The following is a 17,819-nucleotide window of genomic DNA, read 5'->3' as shown; positions in this document are numbered from 1 at the left end:
TGTCAGAGCTTGTTTTTATTTTAAGTCATCTCATCTGTTTACAGCTCAGTTTAGAGGGTATGTCTATATTATGTATAGGGGGAAATGTGAGTTCTTTACATCAGGAGAGCACCCAACATTAATGACCACATGCTCCTCCTGGAAAGTGGTCCTCCTTTTGTGTCCTCTAACAATATTTTACTGGTACTCCTCAAAGCTTCTTGCTAAATCTCTTAGTCCCTTTTTATGCATTGCTGAAATGCTATGGCTTCTCTGGAAACTGTCACCTGATTTTAGCTCTAATCATTTTCTCTTGAGAACTGTGTACATGGAGGTATTCAACAAAGAGCTGTGTATTAAAGTGTCCAGGCATCAGCTCGGCTACAGCCTGTCCACACAAATGCCTGAAACACACCATCACACAGACCATGATCTCAAGCTCCACATGCCAACCTCATCATTCAGAGATCGGCCTCTCCCTGAGACAGGGTGATAGTGGGCATTGTTAAAACAAAACAGTACAAGAGTAGATCCCAAAACATACAGCAGCAGAGTCACTTCTCTCTCTTGCAACAGTCTCCTGCTGAGTAAGCATTTCCCCTACACAGGAATTCAGAGACCCAGCCCTTCCCATCCTATGGCTCCTTAGGGGAAAGAGGATATAAAAAAGCATCTTCCACTTCTTACAGGTCTTAAACTAGAGCAATGATGTGGCCTTTGCTAACTTGTTAAACTTCTAGCCACAGGGCAAGCTTGGCTAGGAAACCACCTCACATCACTAGCTCTTTGCATAAAGAGTAAGTGAAGTCTAATTGGTTAGCTAGTCTTTTCTGCCACTTCCTATGTTTTTGGACTTGGCAAGTGGTGCCATTTTATTTCCCACTTACCTAAACCATAATGTGTACATTTTTCAGTTTCTTCCTCGTCCCTTTACTAACCACAAACAAAGTCCATACAAATTCTCAATTTAAATCACCTTTCCAATGTTATCACCACTGCCCAACTTTATTAATTATTGGGGTCAACAGAATGACTCACTGAATAAAACCACTTGCACAAGCCAGACGACCCAAGACTAATCAATAGGACACACTAGTGGAAAACCAAAGCCAATCCACTAAGCTGCCCTCTGATTTTACGCATATGCTGGAGTGTGTGTGGCCTTCCTGTATCAATTAATAGCCAAGACGATCATAACCAATGCCTCAGAGACATATCCACAGACAGTCTGATACAGACAGTTCATCAATGGAGATTTTTCTATGTGATGAGTCTAGGCTTCCTTAAATTGACACTCAGCCTTCTTTTGTTCTGTTGCTGTTGCTAAAGTCAAACTGTCATATTCTAATGGCACTATACTTCCCTGCTATATTGTTTTTAGTGGGCCTCTGCTGGGTGACAGGAAACTAAAGGGCTAAATATCATACAAGTTCATTAGTGAGCTGGCTCTTTATTTTGCCCAGAATTAACTTTTTGCCACTCCAGTGCCCCCTTGTAATTTATAAGCTGTGTCTACAACAATTAGAATTAAACACATTTCTAGAACTTCGTAAAACAAAACTTTCTATGTCACTACTTCCTCTAGAGATTCCATGCCTCCAGCAAACTCTTAACTGAAAGCTGTGCTCAGAAACCACCTTCTGTATAAGGTCTTTCTGTTAGCAATCCATGAAACCTAAGATCCACTTTCACTGGGCTAGCAATGCGCTTTGTAAAGGACAGTGGCAGTCATTTCTCTACATGCATTACATTTTGTATCTGCATAGCCACAGCAGAGTTTTAAAGGCAGATTATATACCCTTTTACATCTGTACCTTGGAGACTGCAGTGTGTAACTGAAGGTCACCTTCAAGAGATGACGGAAAAAATCCCTGGTATCACTTTATGCCAGTGCTTAGTGCACAGACGACACTCTCTGTTAAGTGAATTTATAACTCAATACATACTTATTGTCTTAGTTGGGGTCTCTACTGCTGAGATGAAACATCATGACTAAAGCAACTTGGGAAGGAAACAGCTTATTTGGCTTATGTTTCCATATCACTGTTCATCATCAAATGAAGTCAGCTTGCCCATCATGGCAGGCCCAGCCTGCTTCCTTATGGACCCAGGGCCACCTGCACAGTGCTGCTTCCACCTACAACAGGCTGGGGCTTCCCACAACAATCACTAATTAAGAAAATGCCCTAAAGTTGGATCTTATGGAGGCATTTTCTCAACTGAGTTTCCCTCCTTTCACATGACTCTATCCTATTTCAAGCTGACATAAAACTAGTCAGTGCACTTATTAAAGAAAAACTGTACTGTTAAGAATATCATGTTAGGTAAGGCAGTAGATCAATTCCTGACTTGGTTGTACTCACTAAGAGAGTACTAAAACACAAAGCATTATTTTTTCTTCAACAAAATCTTACAGTACAATGGAAACTATTTTAAATGTGTCTACATTAATTTGTCTCAAATAAATACCATTATATTTTCTAACTCTATGCCATAAGACTTCTAGTATAAGAGGATATGAATCTACATAAATTATGAACAAAAGCTAAGCTTAAATCAAAGTAACTAAATGCTAAAATTTAAGATCAGAATCTGACTTAATTGAAAAGACAATGTGTTCCCAAAAGTTGTGGGAAAATGGATTGAACTAGAAATGATCATAATGAATGAGTTAACCCAGAAGCAGAAAGAGTCATATGGTATATACTCACATATCTGCACATTAGCCCAAGGGGCATGTCCCATGAAAGTCTTCACTTACCGGGAAAGTGGGACAGAGGGGAGGACATCCTATTGGGACTCTAGATGAGAGAAGCATGGGAGAATAGGGAAATAGAAGGATCCAGAGGGTCCTAGAAACCTACAAGAAGAACATTATGATGGGCGGATCTGAGCCCAGGGGTCCTGCTCAAACTATGGCACCAGCCAAGGAAAATATAGGCAGTAAGCTTCGAACCCCTACCCAGATCTAGCCAATGGACAGGCCATTCTCCACAGTTGAGTGGAGAGTGGGGACTGACTTTCACACGAACTCTGGTGCCCCGCATTTGACCACGTCCCCTGGATGGGGAGGCCTGGTAGCACTCAGAGGAAAGATAGCAGGCTACCAAGAGAGACTTGATACCCTATGAGCATATACAGGGGGAGGAGGTCCCCCTCAGTCACAGTCATAGGGAAGGGGAGTAGGAGGAAAGCAGGAGGGAGGGAGGAATGGAAGGATACAATGGATGGGATGACAATTTATATGTAATATGAATAAATTAGTAAAATATATAAAAAAAAGACAATGTGACAATGAGCTTTACCTTTTTATGGTCAAAATCACGTGACTGCTTACGATGTATTTCTTTCAAAGGAATATCATCCCTAGGAATTATTTTTAAAAAAGCATTAAAGCATATTTGCTCTGACAGTTATTCAAAATTATTTTTTCAAAACAGGATTTCAAATCAGAATTATATGAGTTAACAATACGGATAGACAAGTAATATGCCAAACTGCCCATTTTTTAACTGGATGGGTTAAACACCTAGATTTTCTGTGCATGTCATACTTGTGTGTGTGTCTATATGTGCATAAGCATGCACACATGCAACACAAGTATGTGTGTGCACATGGGGTTGTCAGAGCTCAACCTCAGGTTTTGTTCCTCAGGATTTATCAACCTTGTTGTTTGAAACAGTCTCTCATGGGGCCTGGGGTTTGATGCGTAGGGAAGACCAGCTGGCAGCAGGACCCAGGGGTCCTCCTGTCCTCCCCTGTCCCAGTGCTGGGATTCCCAGTGTGCACCAGTGCACCTAGGTCTTTGACACAGTGCCAGGACGGAACGCAGGTACTAAGTCCAACCCAGCCCTGAAGCATCCCTACTGTGACACAATCCTGCAGGGAACTCAGAGCCACATCCAAGACTGGGAATCAGGCTCTTGTTTTCTTTTCCTTTTGGTTGTTGTTGTTTTGAAACACGATGCCACGCATCCTAATTCTCTTTGTTAAGGCTGAATTTAAATCTCAAGGGCAAACAAATTTTTTTCTCATAAACTTCCAGACAACTGAAGAACAAGGAATTTCATTTCTCAGTTTTAGAATTATGGTCTATGTTTTAATTAATAAATGGCAAGTTCATAAAATGACATGTATGAATTCCTTTTATCAATAGATACTCTAAAGATTTCCATAAGATGTTAATCCCACAACAAAAATTTGAATGATACATTTCAAATCATAAAGATCTGGCTAAATTATTATTTTAAAAATAGGAATATTTAGTAACTATTAGCTAAAATAACATTTCCTTTAATTATCTAAATTATAGATAATTATTTAGAAAAGCCAGCAAGCAGCCTCAAAACTCAAAAGAATAAGCCATGTCTTCAGGCATAATGAATCCAAGTAAAAATATAAGATACAAAATACTTTTTACCCCAGCAGCAGTCAGAAGCTAAATCATGTTGTGCAAATTGGTTTTCATGTAACAAAAAACATAATAATAATGAGATACAGGGGTGGCACCCCTCAAGGTGTCTGCTCTGTCACAGAGGTGTCTGCGGGAGGTGAGTGCAGAGGGTGTGGAATTCCGATGCGCACACATGAGGATGCTCTTGCTATGCCACCTCCTTGGAGTGTCACTGTCCCTGAGTCTAGCAGCGTTCCTGTGGGGACTGCAAAGGGAGACAACACGCTGTTTGTGCCGATAACCATTCTACACATATGATACTCTGCAAAGGGAGACAACACGCTGTTTGTGCCGATAACCATTCTACACATATGATACTTCTGTTGCTGTTAATCAACAAATTGATATTTAGAAGAAAAATGACCAATATTCAGCACTAAATGGGCAAATAAGAAGGTCTTTGGAGGCTGAAATTTGTGACTCCCCTATGTTTAAGAAGTTGCTAATACTCACTGTAAAAAAAATGATAAGGCTTCTTTGAGACCAGTTTGCTTGCCTTCCAACAAAAAAAATTACCATTTCAAGTTCCATTTATTATTTTCATTTACTTATTTATTATGTATGCAATGCCCTGCTTGCCCACCAGAAGAGGGCACCACATCTCATTACAGATAGCTGTGAGCCACCATGTGGTTCATGGGAATTGAACTCAGGACCTCTGGAAGAGCAGACAGTGCTCTTAACCTCTGAGCCATTTCTCCAACTCCCATTTATTAATTTGAATACATGTTTATACTATATCTTAACTTAAAATTTTTATATTTAAGCAAACACTTACATAGAGTACACTGGGTATTCCTGGGTATGTCTCTGCAGTGCTTTCAACTGATCATCACTTTCCATTTTTCCTTCAAAAATACAAACATACACTGAACTAAATTTAGCATCATTAATTTTCATTTTTAAATCAAAGCATTTTAGAAGGGTGCACATAGGGGACGTTGGTGGTCCATGATGTAATACAGTGAGACATACTAATTGTGGCTTTATATACCTCTAATCACATTATATAAATTAATGTACTGTCCACTCATCTCTTGGTATCTGATAGGAATTGGTTCCAAAACCTTCCCCTCTACTTATTACCCTACAGATATGAAAATCCATTGATACATCAGAGTCTTGCATAAAATGGCCCTATCAATTTATATAATGATTACTGTCTCATATTCTTTATATCATCTCCAGATGACTTAAGAGTATCTGGTACAGTATGAATGCTCTTTTTTTAAAGTGCGCGCGTGTGTGTGTGTTCACATACATTGCATGTGGGTGGAGGTCAGAGAACAACGTTCAGTAGTTGCTTCTTTCTTTCCACCATGGGTTCTTGCATTAAACTCGGGACAGTACAAGCCATCTGGCCAACTCCAAAGACCTTATTCAATGCCATATTCAATGCCATATATACTCTACTGATTTGTAAATAAGGCTAAGAAAAAGGTCTGTACATGTTCAGCAAAGACATCTTTAATAGTTTTAGTCTATACAGTTAGTTGAGTCTGAAGATATAGAACATTTGAATGTGGAGATCCAATTATACGTGTGTGTATAAATAAATGAAACACAGTAATATATATTTATATAAAGAAAAACTGAATGTGCAACACCAACCTTTTCTTGCACTGCTGGTTGGGTAACAACCTTTCTCAGAAGTTCTTCTAAATTCATTTATTTCATTATTCTTGTACTCCTTCCTGTAAGGCTTGTTTGACTGACATGTTTCTATGTAATTTGTGTTAAAAGGCAGATAATGAAAAGCTGCTTGTGGAACTGTAAAATTCCCTTTAATGAACCCACCAGTGGAATCGCTTTCATCAGCAGAAGCTACATGGGGATCACTCATGCTGCCATAACCACACTTGTAAAAGGCTGCCCTTCTTCCTGGCTGGTCTCTGCTTAGTAAATCGATCATGCTGTGACTAACGAAAGAGTTGGGATTGTCCGGCAGATGTCTCTGAGTTGAGTGGATCACATCTTCAAGACAATTAGAAAATTCTTTCCCTTGATTTCCCCAAACGTGTTGCACTGATGTTTTTTCCATAGCAAAGTCTGGCTGTCTTCTTTCATACAGGCTTCTAGGATCTTCACCCATAGCCACAGATCGTTTAGTAAGGAAATCACCAGTTTCTAGACTTTGGAAAAAATAAAACCATATTCAACAGGAAGGTTTCATCACTTTCATTTACATACACTAGCTCAAATAATCAAATAATCATAATTTAAAATGAGAAAATTTGGGTTGGAGAGATGGCTTAGCACTTAAGACACTGGCTGCTCTCTCAAAGGAGCTGCATTTGATTTCCAGCACCTACATGGTGCTCACAACTACCTCTAACACTAGTTCCAGGGCACTCAATATACTCTGCTGGCCTCTTTAGGCACCAGGCACAGACATAGGGCATAGACACATATGTAGGCACAGATGAAATAATTGTTAAAAACTTTCTAAATGAACAAATTCCTTAAATGGTGTTTCCTCAAAGACAGAAATATGACCAAAATATATGGTCATCATGATCAGCCCTCAGGGAAATACAAAGTGAAGCCACAATGAGGTACTATCCCATGCCACTTTTAAAAAAGAAAACACACACAAAAGAAAGAAAGAAAGAAAGAAAGAAAAGAAAGAAAGAAAGAAAGAAAGAAAGAAAGAAAGAAAGAAAGAAAGAAAGAAAGAAAGAAAGAAAGAAAATACAAACAGCAGCAGCAAAAATAAACAAATGCTGACAAGGAGATGAACAGAAATTCTTACACATGTTGTGTGGAAACATAAACTAAAAATAGGATCACCATTTTAAAGAACAGCAATGAGGACCCCTCAAAAACTGAAAATGTACCAGATGATCTAGCTAACTCTAAATGAAACTGGCACAGCGGCGATGTTTATTATAGTGCTATTCAGAAGAGCTAAGACACGGAATTACTCTATGACCATCAACAGATGAATGTCTTTAAAATGCAGGATATAATCACAGAATAGTATCCAGCACAAAAAACGAAACCATGTAGGTTATATCAAAATGGACAAACGTAGAGAGCATTACATTAATGGTAGACACAGAAGGACAGGAACAAATATTCTCTCATATGCAGATTTTATGAAAGCATCCTTTACAGTAGAATAGTGATTACTAAAAGCTGGGACAACTGTGGGCTGCAATGAGAGGAAGTGCAGAGGCTGAGCTTGACGTGTCCATGCAGCATGCATGTATAGAACTGGCACCCTGAAGTCTTCTAGTATGCATGGTATGTTAGTGTTTAAAAGGGCAAAATTTAACTAACTAAAAAATGTGTTTCATTATAATGGCTTTTTTCTATAATATTACTTATATCCTCAGCTGAGAATATTTGTGTCCTTTAAAATTGAAACTAGTGACATAGTGTCCCTCACTCTGCATCTTTCCTCCCACACTCTGCTCACCTGTGTATTCTCTCATATGAGGCTCCAAACTCTTCTGTTTTCTGAGATGAACTGAAAACATTCTGATGTTTATTGAATTGGGAAAATACGGAATCAGAAAATTTCCCATTATTGAACTGAAAAAAGGAAGAAAATGGCAAAACAGTATATACGTATTTACAATTTAAATTGCTTACCAAAAACAGCACTTAGGTGAGCAATCTCTATACTAAAGACATTTTGCTTAATCTTAAGAAAAAGTAATTTTAGTCCTTATTGAAAACCAAATAAATACTTTTCTAACAATACAGTCGATGTCAATATTAAAATAATTAGTAAATCAGAAACATAACAAAATTTATACTATGATAAAGTTAGCACTTTTGAACTTAAAGTTGTGTGTGTTTGTACAGGGGAAAAAACCAAAGGAAAGTCCACTGTTAAAGCTGAAGAATACATAAATGTAACTTCTTATGCTGGCTCAAACCATACAGGCACAAAAATTCATACTTGGAGCATGTGTCACTTATAAGTTATGAAACAGAGGAAGAACAAGCCCATAGGCCATAAACTACAGAGATACCAGGAAGCAGGGACAGCTGACACGAAGGTCTCAGCTAATGAGACGCCTTCTGAGAAGCAGGGCCAGTGACAGATGTAAACACCAAGTCATCATCAAAGCAAGAAATGAGCACACACACAAATCAAAGAGACTGGGAGTCATGAAAATGTTTCTCAAACTTCCCCAAACAAGATGTGAGCATTTCCTAATGCTTCCCAGTGTAGAGAAGAACCCCAGCCTCTCTTTGTAGCCAGCCTTCTGCCATACAGGATCACTCTATTTACCTATCTGCAAATCATTACTCATGTGAAGTTATAGTTTGTACAGGCAAGATGAATGTTTAAGTAGATATCATATAATGCTTTGTTTTCTATCCTACAAAGTAATCAATAGAATATAGAGGGTTAAGCTGATGTAGAAGCAAGGTTTTGTCTCCAAGATATAAACTGGCTGGATCCACTCAGCCCTCCCTCCGCATCCCTCTGTGTCAGCCAACAATACCTAGAAACACTCTTGGCCTGGGAATGGCCACACTGGGCTGGGACTCAGGTAGTTGATTTTAACTCTCCTCTGCTACCCATTACAATCTCTCTAGTCCCATTACTAGCCTTGAAGCGAGTAATGAAGTCTGATAAAATAGACTTTGAACCAAATCTACGCAGAAGAGATAGAAAAGGACACTATATACTATTCAAAAGAAAAATCCACTAAAAGATTCTTAACACTTCTTAACATCTATGCTCCAAACACAAGGGCAGCGAAGTTCATAAAAGAAACATTATTATAGCTTAGATCACATACTGACCCTCACACACAGAGAGTGGGAGACTTCAGTACTTGATTCTCACAAATAGGTCATTCAGACAAATACTAAACAAAGAAATGCTGAAGTTAAATGACATTGTAAATCAAATGGACCTAGGAGATATTTACAGAACACTTTACCCAAACACAAAACAATATACTTCCTTCTTAGTATCTCATGGAACTTTCACACAAAAAAAATTGATCACATACCTTAACACAAGTTTCAACAGATATAAGAAAATTCAAATAACAACCTGTATCCTATCAGACAACCATAAAGTAAACTGAGCATCAACAACAACAGAAAGTATATACACTCACAGAAACTGAACAACTCATTACTGTACAAAAAAATAGATCAAGACATATATTAACAAATAAATAAAAACCGTTTGGGGGTTAAATAAAAACAAAAAAGCAACATACTCAAATGTATGAGACATTCAATGAAGGAAGTTCTAACAGGCAAGTTCCTAGCACTAACTGTCCAAATTTTCTTTTAAAAATGGATATCATGTTCTAACTTAACATTATACCTGAAAGCTTTAGAAAAAAAAGAACTAATACTCATAATGATGGCAAGAAATCATCGAACTCAGGACTGAAATCAATAAAAGAGAAACCGAACAAACATTAGAAATTATGAGTTGGTTCTCTGAAAAAAAATCAGTAAGATTGCAAATCCTTTCTACCTTCCTTCCTTCCTTCCTTCCTTCCTTTCTCTCTCTCTCTGTCTCTCTCTCTCTCTCTCTCTCTCTCTCTCTCTCTCTCTCTCTCTCTCTCTCTCTCTTTTTTTCTTTCCAAGGCAAGGTTTATCTGTGTAGCCTGGGCTGTTCTGAACTCCCTCTATAGACCAAGCTGGCCTCGAACCCAGAGATGCCTCTGCCCTTGCCCCTGCCTCTGCCCCTGCCCCTGCCTCTGCCTCCCAGAGTGCTGGGATTACAGGTGTGCACCACCATGCCTTGCAAGATCATAAATCCTTAATAAAACCAAAACAACTCTGAGATTCTTACACCTGTCAGAATGGCTAAGATCAAAACTCAAGTGACAGCCCATACTGGTGAGGATGCGGAAAAAGGGAAACAAGCCTCAACTGCTGGTGGGAGTGCAAATTTATACAACCACTTTGCTAAATAATCTGGAGTTTTCTCAAAAAAGACCCAGCTATACCTTTCCTGGGCATATACCCAAAAGAATCTCCACCATACAACAAGGACATTTGCTCAACTATATTCATAGCAGCTTTATTGTAATAGCCAGAATCTGGAAACAACCTAGATACCCCCAAATGAAGAATATATTAAGAAACTGTGGTACATTTACATAATGGAATACTACTCAGCTATTAAAAATAAGGAAATCTTGAAATTTGCAAGCAAATGGATGGAACTAGAAATGATTATCCTGAGTGTGGTAACCCAGACCCAGAAAGACACGCATGGTATATACTCACTTATAAGCAGAGATTAGCCAAATAATGCAAGATAACCACACTACAATACACAGACATAAAGAAACTAAATAACAAGAAGAACCTTAGGAAGAATACTTAATTCTCATTCAGAAGGACAAATAGAATAGACACTAGAATCAGCTGAAGAGAAGGAACAGGAAGGGAGCCTACCATAGATGTCCTCTGAAAGACTCCACCCAGATGGGGATCCAAGCAGATGTTGAGACTCACAGCCAAACTTCAGGGTGGAGCACAGGGAGTCTGATGGAAGAGTTGAGTGACAGAAGGACCTAGAGGGGACAGGAGCTCCACAAGGAGACCAATGGAGCCAACAAATCCTGGCAGAGGAGGTGGGTACTGCAGAGACTCATGCACCAACCAAGGTCCATGCATGGTGAGGACCTAGACCCTCTGCTCAGATGTAGTCGACAGGCAGCACAGCCTCCTTGTGGGTCCCATAATATGGGGAGTAGGGGCTGCTTCTGACATGGACTCTGGTCTCCACATGTTGATCACGTTCCCCTGGCAGAGCAGCCTTGCCAGGCCACAGAGGAAGAGAACAGAGGCAGTCCAGATCAGAGTTGGTAGGCTGAGGTCTGGTAGGGGAGGAGGGCTTCCCTTTCTAAGGACTAAGGGAAAAGGGAGGGGGGATGAGGGAAGGGGTGGGACTGGGAGTTGAGGAGCGAGATGGCTACAATCCAGATGTAAAATAAACAAATTTTTTAAAAATGTAATCCCTGTGCCAGGCTCTGTAGTGCACTCCTGTAATCCCAGCACTCATGGAGGCAGAGGCAAGTGGATCTCTGTGAGTTTGAGGTCTGCTTGGTTAACAAGGTGAATCCAGGCCAGCCAAGGCTACACAGAGAAACCCTGTTTCAAAACCAATTGAACAAACAAACAAGAGAAGGAATAAAACTTAAGAACGACAACAACAACAAAAAAAAAACAGAAAGGATGTTTTTTATGCTGATCTTTGTATCACCGTGAATTTGAAGAATGAACTGAAGTCAACTGTCATCCAAATAAAACCTGTTAAATTTTAAAACAAACAAACAAACAAGAAATGCAAATGCTCAGCCGGGCACAGTTGCACATGCCTATAATCCCATCACCCTGGGAGACAGAGGCAGGTGGTGTTCAAGACCATCCTGGTTAAAAAACAACAACAACAACAAATAATAATAACAACAACAACAACAACAAAGACAAAAGCAAAAAACCAACTTCCTCCCTGAGTGCTGGGACTAAAGGTTATATACCACCAAACCTGACTTTGGAAGCCTCTCTTACACAGAAAGAACTCATAAACTTTCATCACCTATGAAAATAGAGGGAAAACTTCTATTTCCCAATATAACATATTCCCTGAGTTCCATTCTGATGTTGCAACATCTTTAAAGAGTACGGGTAGATCTAATTCAATAGTTTTTTTTCCGATATCCCCTGTCTTTCAGCTAATCTTATTCCCACTTTCTGTTTATCATGTTCATACGTGGCAAACAAGCCACTAGGCAAGAAAATGTCCTTGCTTCTACTGCAGATAGGAGAGAGAGAGAGGAGGCAGTTTTACTGGGACAGTAATAGAGAGGTCAGCCTGCAGGGAGAGAACTCAATTGAAGACTGAATGAGCCAGAGAATGAGAAGGAGCCAGATTAGAGCAGATTTCTGGAGTTATTTTGAGGCCAAGCAGAGCAATTCCAGGACCAAGAAATAAGCCATATTGAGTGAGTCACCTGACAGAGGAGTTTGAACCAGAACTCCTGAATTGAACTAGCCAGCAGTGAACTCAAAAAGAACTAGAAAGGGGCCAGTTATTCATCAGTAAGCCTCCAAGACAACAATTACCTCAGGAGAATAAAAGTTAATTTTCAATAAACACTTCTAGTAAAGTAGCAGAATACAAAATTAACTCAGAAAAATCAGACATATACATATACATATATATATATATATATATATATATATATATGTATATGTGAATGACAGACTGAGAAAGAAATCAGGAAAACAAATACTTTTCACAATAGCCTCAAAAAACATTTCTTGGGATAACTCTAATGAAGCCAGTGAAAGACTTACATAATTATAACAATAAGGAAAAAAATTGAAGAAGATATCAAAAAATAGAAAAGTCTCCCTACTCATTGATAAGTACGATTAATATAGTGAAAGTGTCCATTCTCCCAAAAGTAATCTATAATTTTAATGCAATCCTCATCAAAATTCTCACACAATTCTTCACAGAACCTGAAAGGACAATTTTTAGCTTCATGTGAAAACATGCATGTGCCCGCGCATGCGCGCGCACACACACACACACACACACACACACACACACACACACACAAACGTCAACATCAACAACAACAACAAAAGGATAGCTAAAATAATTCTGTAGTAATAAAGGAACTGCTGGAGGTATCGCCATCCCTGATTTCGGGTTATACAATAGAGTTATCATAATAAAAACAGCATAATGTTGGCATAAAAAGAAAAATGTTGATGAATGAAATTGAAGACCTAGACAGAAGCTCACCTATAGGCACATTGTTTTTTTTTGTTTTTAACAAAGAATACACACACACAGACACACACACACACATAAACATTCTGGTGAAAAGATCGTATCTTCAACAAATGGTACTGTTCAATCTGGATAGGTGTATTCAGAAGACTGGTAATAGATCCATGTTTATCACTCCACACAAAACCCAACTCCAAAGGGACAAGGACCTCAACAGAAGGACAAAGATACTAAATATGATAGAAGAGAAAGTGGTAATAGTCTTGAACTCATTGACATATGAAAGGACTTTCTGAACAGAACACCAAAATCACTGTCACTAAGACCAACTAATAAATGGGACCTCATGAAACTGAGAAACTTCTGAATGACAAAGGACACCATCACCTGGAAAACACTGGCAGTCTAGAGAATACAGAAAGAGCTTTACCAATTACTCATATGATAGAGGGTTAATATATAAAATCTATAAAGAACTCAAAAAACTGGACATCAAGAAAACAAAAATCCCAATTTAAAAGAGAGTACAGAACTAAATAGAGAGTTCTCAAAAACTGAAACACACATCACTAAGAAACCCTTAAAGAAATATTCAACATCATTAGTCATCAAGGAAATGCAAATCAAAAAACTAGCCAGAATGGCCCAGATTAGTAAAACAAATTACAACTCATACTGGTGAAGATGTAGGGAAAGCGAAATACTTCCACCTCTCGTGGAAGTGCAAACTTGTACAGCCACTATGGACATCAATGTGGTAATTCCTCAGGAAATCGGGAACAAATATACCTCAAGAACAGCTATGTCCCTCTGGGACATATATCTAAATGACTCTATATCCTACCACAGAGACACTTGCTCATTCATATTCATTGCTGTGCTATTGATAATAGCCATAAATTAGAAACAGCCTAGTTATTCAACAACTAACAAATGGATAAAGAAAATGTGACTTATTTATACAACAGAACAAAATTCAGCTATTAAGAAAACTGAATCATAAAATCCATAGGTTAATGAATGGAGCTAGAAAAACATCCTGTGTGAGGTAAACCAGATCCAAAAAGAAAAATATACTGTATATAAGCTTTTATATGTGGATTTCAACTTCTAAGACTTTGATAGGCAAGCTACAATCTGTATAACCACATTAGTTGGGTATAAAGTAAGGAACTATAGAGAGGAGGCTCTCTAAGGAAAGGGAAATAGAGCATATAATTAAAGAGAGACGGGGGAAACTTGAATGGGAGATTTGAAATGGGGAGAGAGAAAGAAGAGTAGGGCAGTGGAGGGAATAACAGGAGGCACAACTGTGGTAGTTTGACTAAAATTGGCCTCCACAGGCTCACATATCTGAAAACTTAGCCATCAGGGAATGGAACTGTTTGGGAAGGATTAGGAAGTATAGCTTTGTTAGAGCATGTTTGGCCTTGTTAGAGGAGTGGGCTGTGAAATTTCAGAAGTCTATACCAGGCCCACTGTCCGTCTTTCTGCTTGCAGCCTATGCATAAGGACGTGAATCTCTCAGTTACAGTTCCAGAGCCACACCTGTCTATTTCTCATCATGATGATCATGAACTAACTTTCTAAAACTTTAAGCAAGCCTCCAATTAAATGCATTCTTTTATAAGTGTTGCCTTGAACATGATGTCTCTTCTCTTCACAGCAATAGAACGGTAGCTAAGACAAAACCAAACACAAAGGGCCACTTGAGAAGTCATACGGAAACCTACTACTGTAGAAGTGGCTTCTTAAAATATATACATACCAAAGAAATTTAAATAGGCTCACCAAATAATAAGGGAGATAATACCCCAACTCTGGCTACAAAGTGAAACATCAGTACCAGGAATGGGTTGCATCTAATTGATTTGTTGGCCAAAGAGGCCCCAGGGAAACTCACACATAGGAAATCTTCATGATGATTGGCTGCTCTCCACAAAAGGATAGCAAGGCCCTACTGCTGAATACAACACTTACACATGTAGTTGAAAATGGAAAATTTTAGTTGGTGCCTAACTAGATCCGCCCTCACCGCTGCCCACTGACAAGTGTTCATGGTACTAGAAGGCTCCTGAATGCTACCAGAGGAGAAAGGTAACCACCAACCCTGCTATCTACAATGCTGACCTGTCTATGTGATCCTGGTGCAACAGTGACACAAAAGTTGTGGAAGAAATCAACCATGATCTGACTAGATTCAAGGCCCACTCCATGAGATAGAACCCATGCCTGTTACTGCCTGGGTGGCCAAGATCCTGAGACTAGACAGGCCATGTGCCAAGGGGAAAAATCAAAAACTATTATTCTGCCAAAGGAACATAGATACAAAATAACTCCTAACACTATTCTGCTATACCCATAGATCAAGAGTCTGATTCAGCCATCATCAGAGAATGCTTCATTCTTGCAGAAGATTCGAACTAATAAAGAGACGTGCAAATGTAAAGTGTGAGAGGAGTGTCAGTCCTACATGGGATATCTTCATCAATGCCCTCTTGTCAGGGCTCAGGGAGACATGAGAAAGAGGAGGAAGAAATCCTGTAGCAGTCAGAAGGGATGGACAGCACCAGGACAATGGTGTCTTCCAGGCACAGAAGAACTAACATACACACGAAATCACAATGAACGTGGCAGCATGCACAGGCTGCACTGGACCAAGCTATATGGAGCCCCAGTGCTGGGAGAGGAAGTGAACATGAGCTCCCATCACCAACCAAGAAGCTGTCCCCACTTGACAACTGCTTACAAAGGAAAAATGTGTTTTCTCCAGTGGAGTCTCATACACTACATAAACTGCACTTAAGGGTAGGCCTCATCCTCAGAAGTAGTCAACAAAAAACAAACTCAATGGTGGATTTGCAGATGTGTGTGTGTATGTGTGTGTGTATGTGTATGTGTATGTGTGTGTGTGTGTGTGTCTGTGTGTGTCTGTGTGTGTCTGTGTGTGTGTCACACTGTTTTTGTTTGGGTACTTATTTTATCTTACATTTTTTATTTATATATTATTGTTTCTGATTTTGTGTTTTTATTGGGTGTGCGTATGTATCCATATTTCTTGTACATTTTCATTGTTTTCTGTTTTAATTTATGGGGGTTTGTTTGTTTGCCTGTTTGTTTTCTTTTAAAAAACAGAAGGGAGAGGAAAAAAATGTGTGGGTAGATAGGGAGACCATAATTAAATATATTGTATTAATTTTTAATAACAAAAAAACCAAAAAATATATAAACTAGATAACACCTAAATGTTCTTCATTAAAACATTAAAAAGTATTAGACCCTAAAATTAGCAAGGCTCCCATTTATCACTGTAATATAATACTTAATTTTCTCTTCTCCAAGAAAAAGTAAAATTTATTTTAATATCTAGTAAGAATGAATTAAATAACTGCATAATTACTTCTAGAATATATAACTATAGTATATATATTTATGGGTTTATAAATTATGTTTATTATAAATTTATTTATAAATGATATATACAGGTAATTATGGAATAAAACTTATATGCAAAAAAGTAAATTCTAAAAGTAATTAGTTTTGCTAGTAAGACATGTGGGTAAAACGATTTTCTCCTCCTCATTATTCACTAGTAAAATTAACTTTTAATACTCTTAAGGCTATAAACATATTTGCTAGATTCTCTTGTATGTGCTATGACATATGTATTTCAGAATTTTAAATTTTAGATCTTGCATTAGCTCCAAAAGACAGTGGCTGAGCATTTAAAGAGTAAATCTATCTACCTATCTACCTACCTACATACATACATACATGCATACATACCTACATAAATATATAAATACTACTAACTGAATTGCATATAAACATGTTTTCTTTAAAAATCATAAAAAGAATCAAGCGTTGCAAGTTACATTTAAGAGCTTGCCACAGTATGAAGACGTTCGTATAATGTTGTTCACATGTTGCTTCCCATATCATGAATACTGAGTCATCATGGCAGCCCAACTCATCATTTCCCTGACGCTGACTATCAGATACTATAAAAACACTAGACTACTTTCAAATTTACTTCTAATAATTTTAATATAATTACCTCTAGGATTTTGAAAGAACATTTCATTATTAGATTCATAATCTTCTGAAGTACAGAGAATCTTTTGGCATAAGATGAAATAGTATCCTTCATTTATCACCATATTTGGTTAGCAATTTGAAGCCTATCTTTTCAAATTTATGAAAAGGAGAACCTATCATGAAAATATGACATCAAAGAAGTGATGCCTCTACTGTACCTGCTCACTGTGGTTTGCTTCATATGCAGATTTCCAAGGACTTGGAGCTATCCTTGAGGTGGAATTTTGGTTTAGAATATGTCTGTTAGAGGGTAATTCTGCTGGAAAAGACGGTGGAGGATAACTGTAGTTTTCTGCTTTGTGGAACATTCTGTGTGAGTTCATATCTTGTGATGACTATAGGAAAAGAGAGGGTAAAATCACTAAAATTAAAGAAACTAGAAGTCAAAATAATAGAACTAAAATTGGTAGAAAAGGGGTGTGGTTACAAAAAAGGAAGTCCTAAGGAAAGGCAAACCATTAGTAATTCATAGGAATCACTGAGATGGTGCACTTATCTAGTGAGAGTTTAGTTAAGAACTCCTCTCCTCTGCTTGTCCCCATA

The 17,819-nt window shown here is 38.3% G+C and overlaps 1 protein-coding gene across 1 annotated transcript in view; it reads right to left on the bottom strand.

The window, feature by feature from the left end:
* C17H12orf40 (chromosome 17 C12orf40 homolog) overlaps window positions 1-17,819 on the bottom strand; it is a 54,144-nt gene that overhangs the window by 7,058 nt on the left and 29,267 nt on the right. Inside the window, exons 8-10 of the mRNA XM_051159377.1 lie at window positions 17,435-17,611; window positions 7,854-7,969; window positions 6,008-6,564 (exon numbers count right to left, since the gene is read on the bottom strand). Of these exons, the coding sequence (XP_051015334.1) occupies window positions 6,008-6,564; window positions 7,854-7,969; window positions 17,435-17,611 (850 nt within the window). The remainder of the gene's footprint in view (window positions 1-6,007; window positions 6,565-7,853; window positions 7,970-17,434; window positions 17,612-17,819) is intronic.

Source organism: Acomys russatus, chromosome 17, assembly GCF_903995435.1.
Source record: "Acomys russatus chromosome 17, mAcoRus1.1, whole genome shotgun sequence".
Lineage (NCBI taxonomy): Eukaryota > Metazoa > Chordata > Mammalia > Rodentia > Muridae > Acomys > Acomys russatus.
The sequence above is the reverse complement of the archived record's forward strand: the minus strand, read 5'-3'. Positions and strand labels throughout refer to the sequence as shown.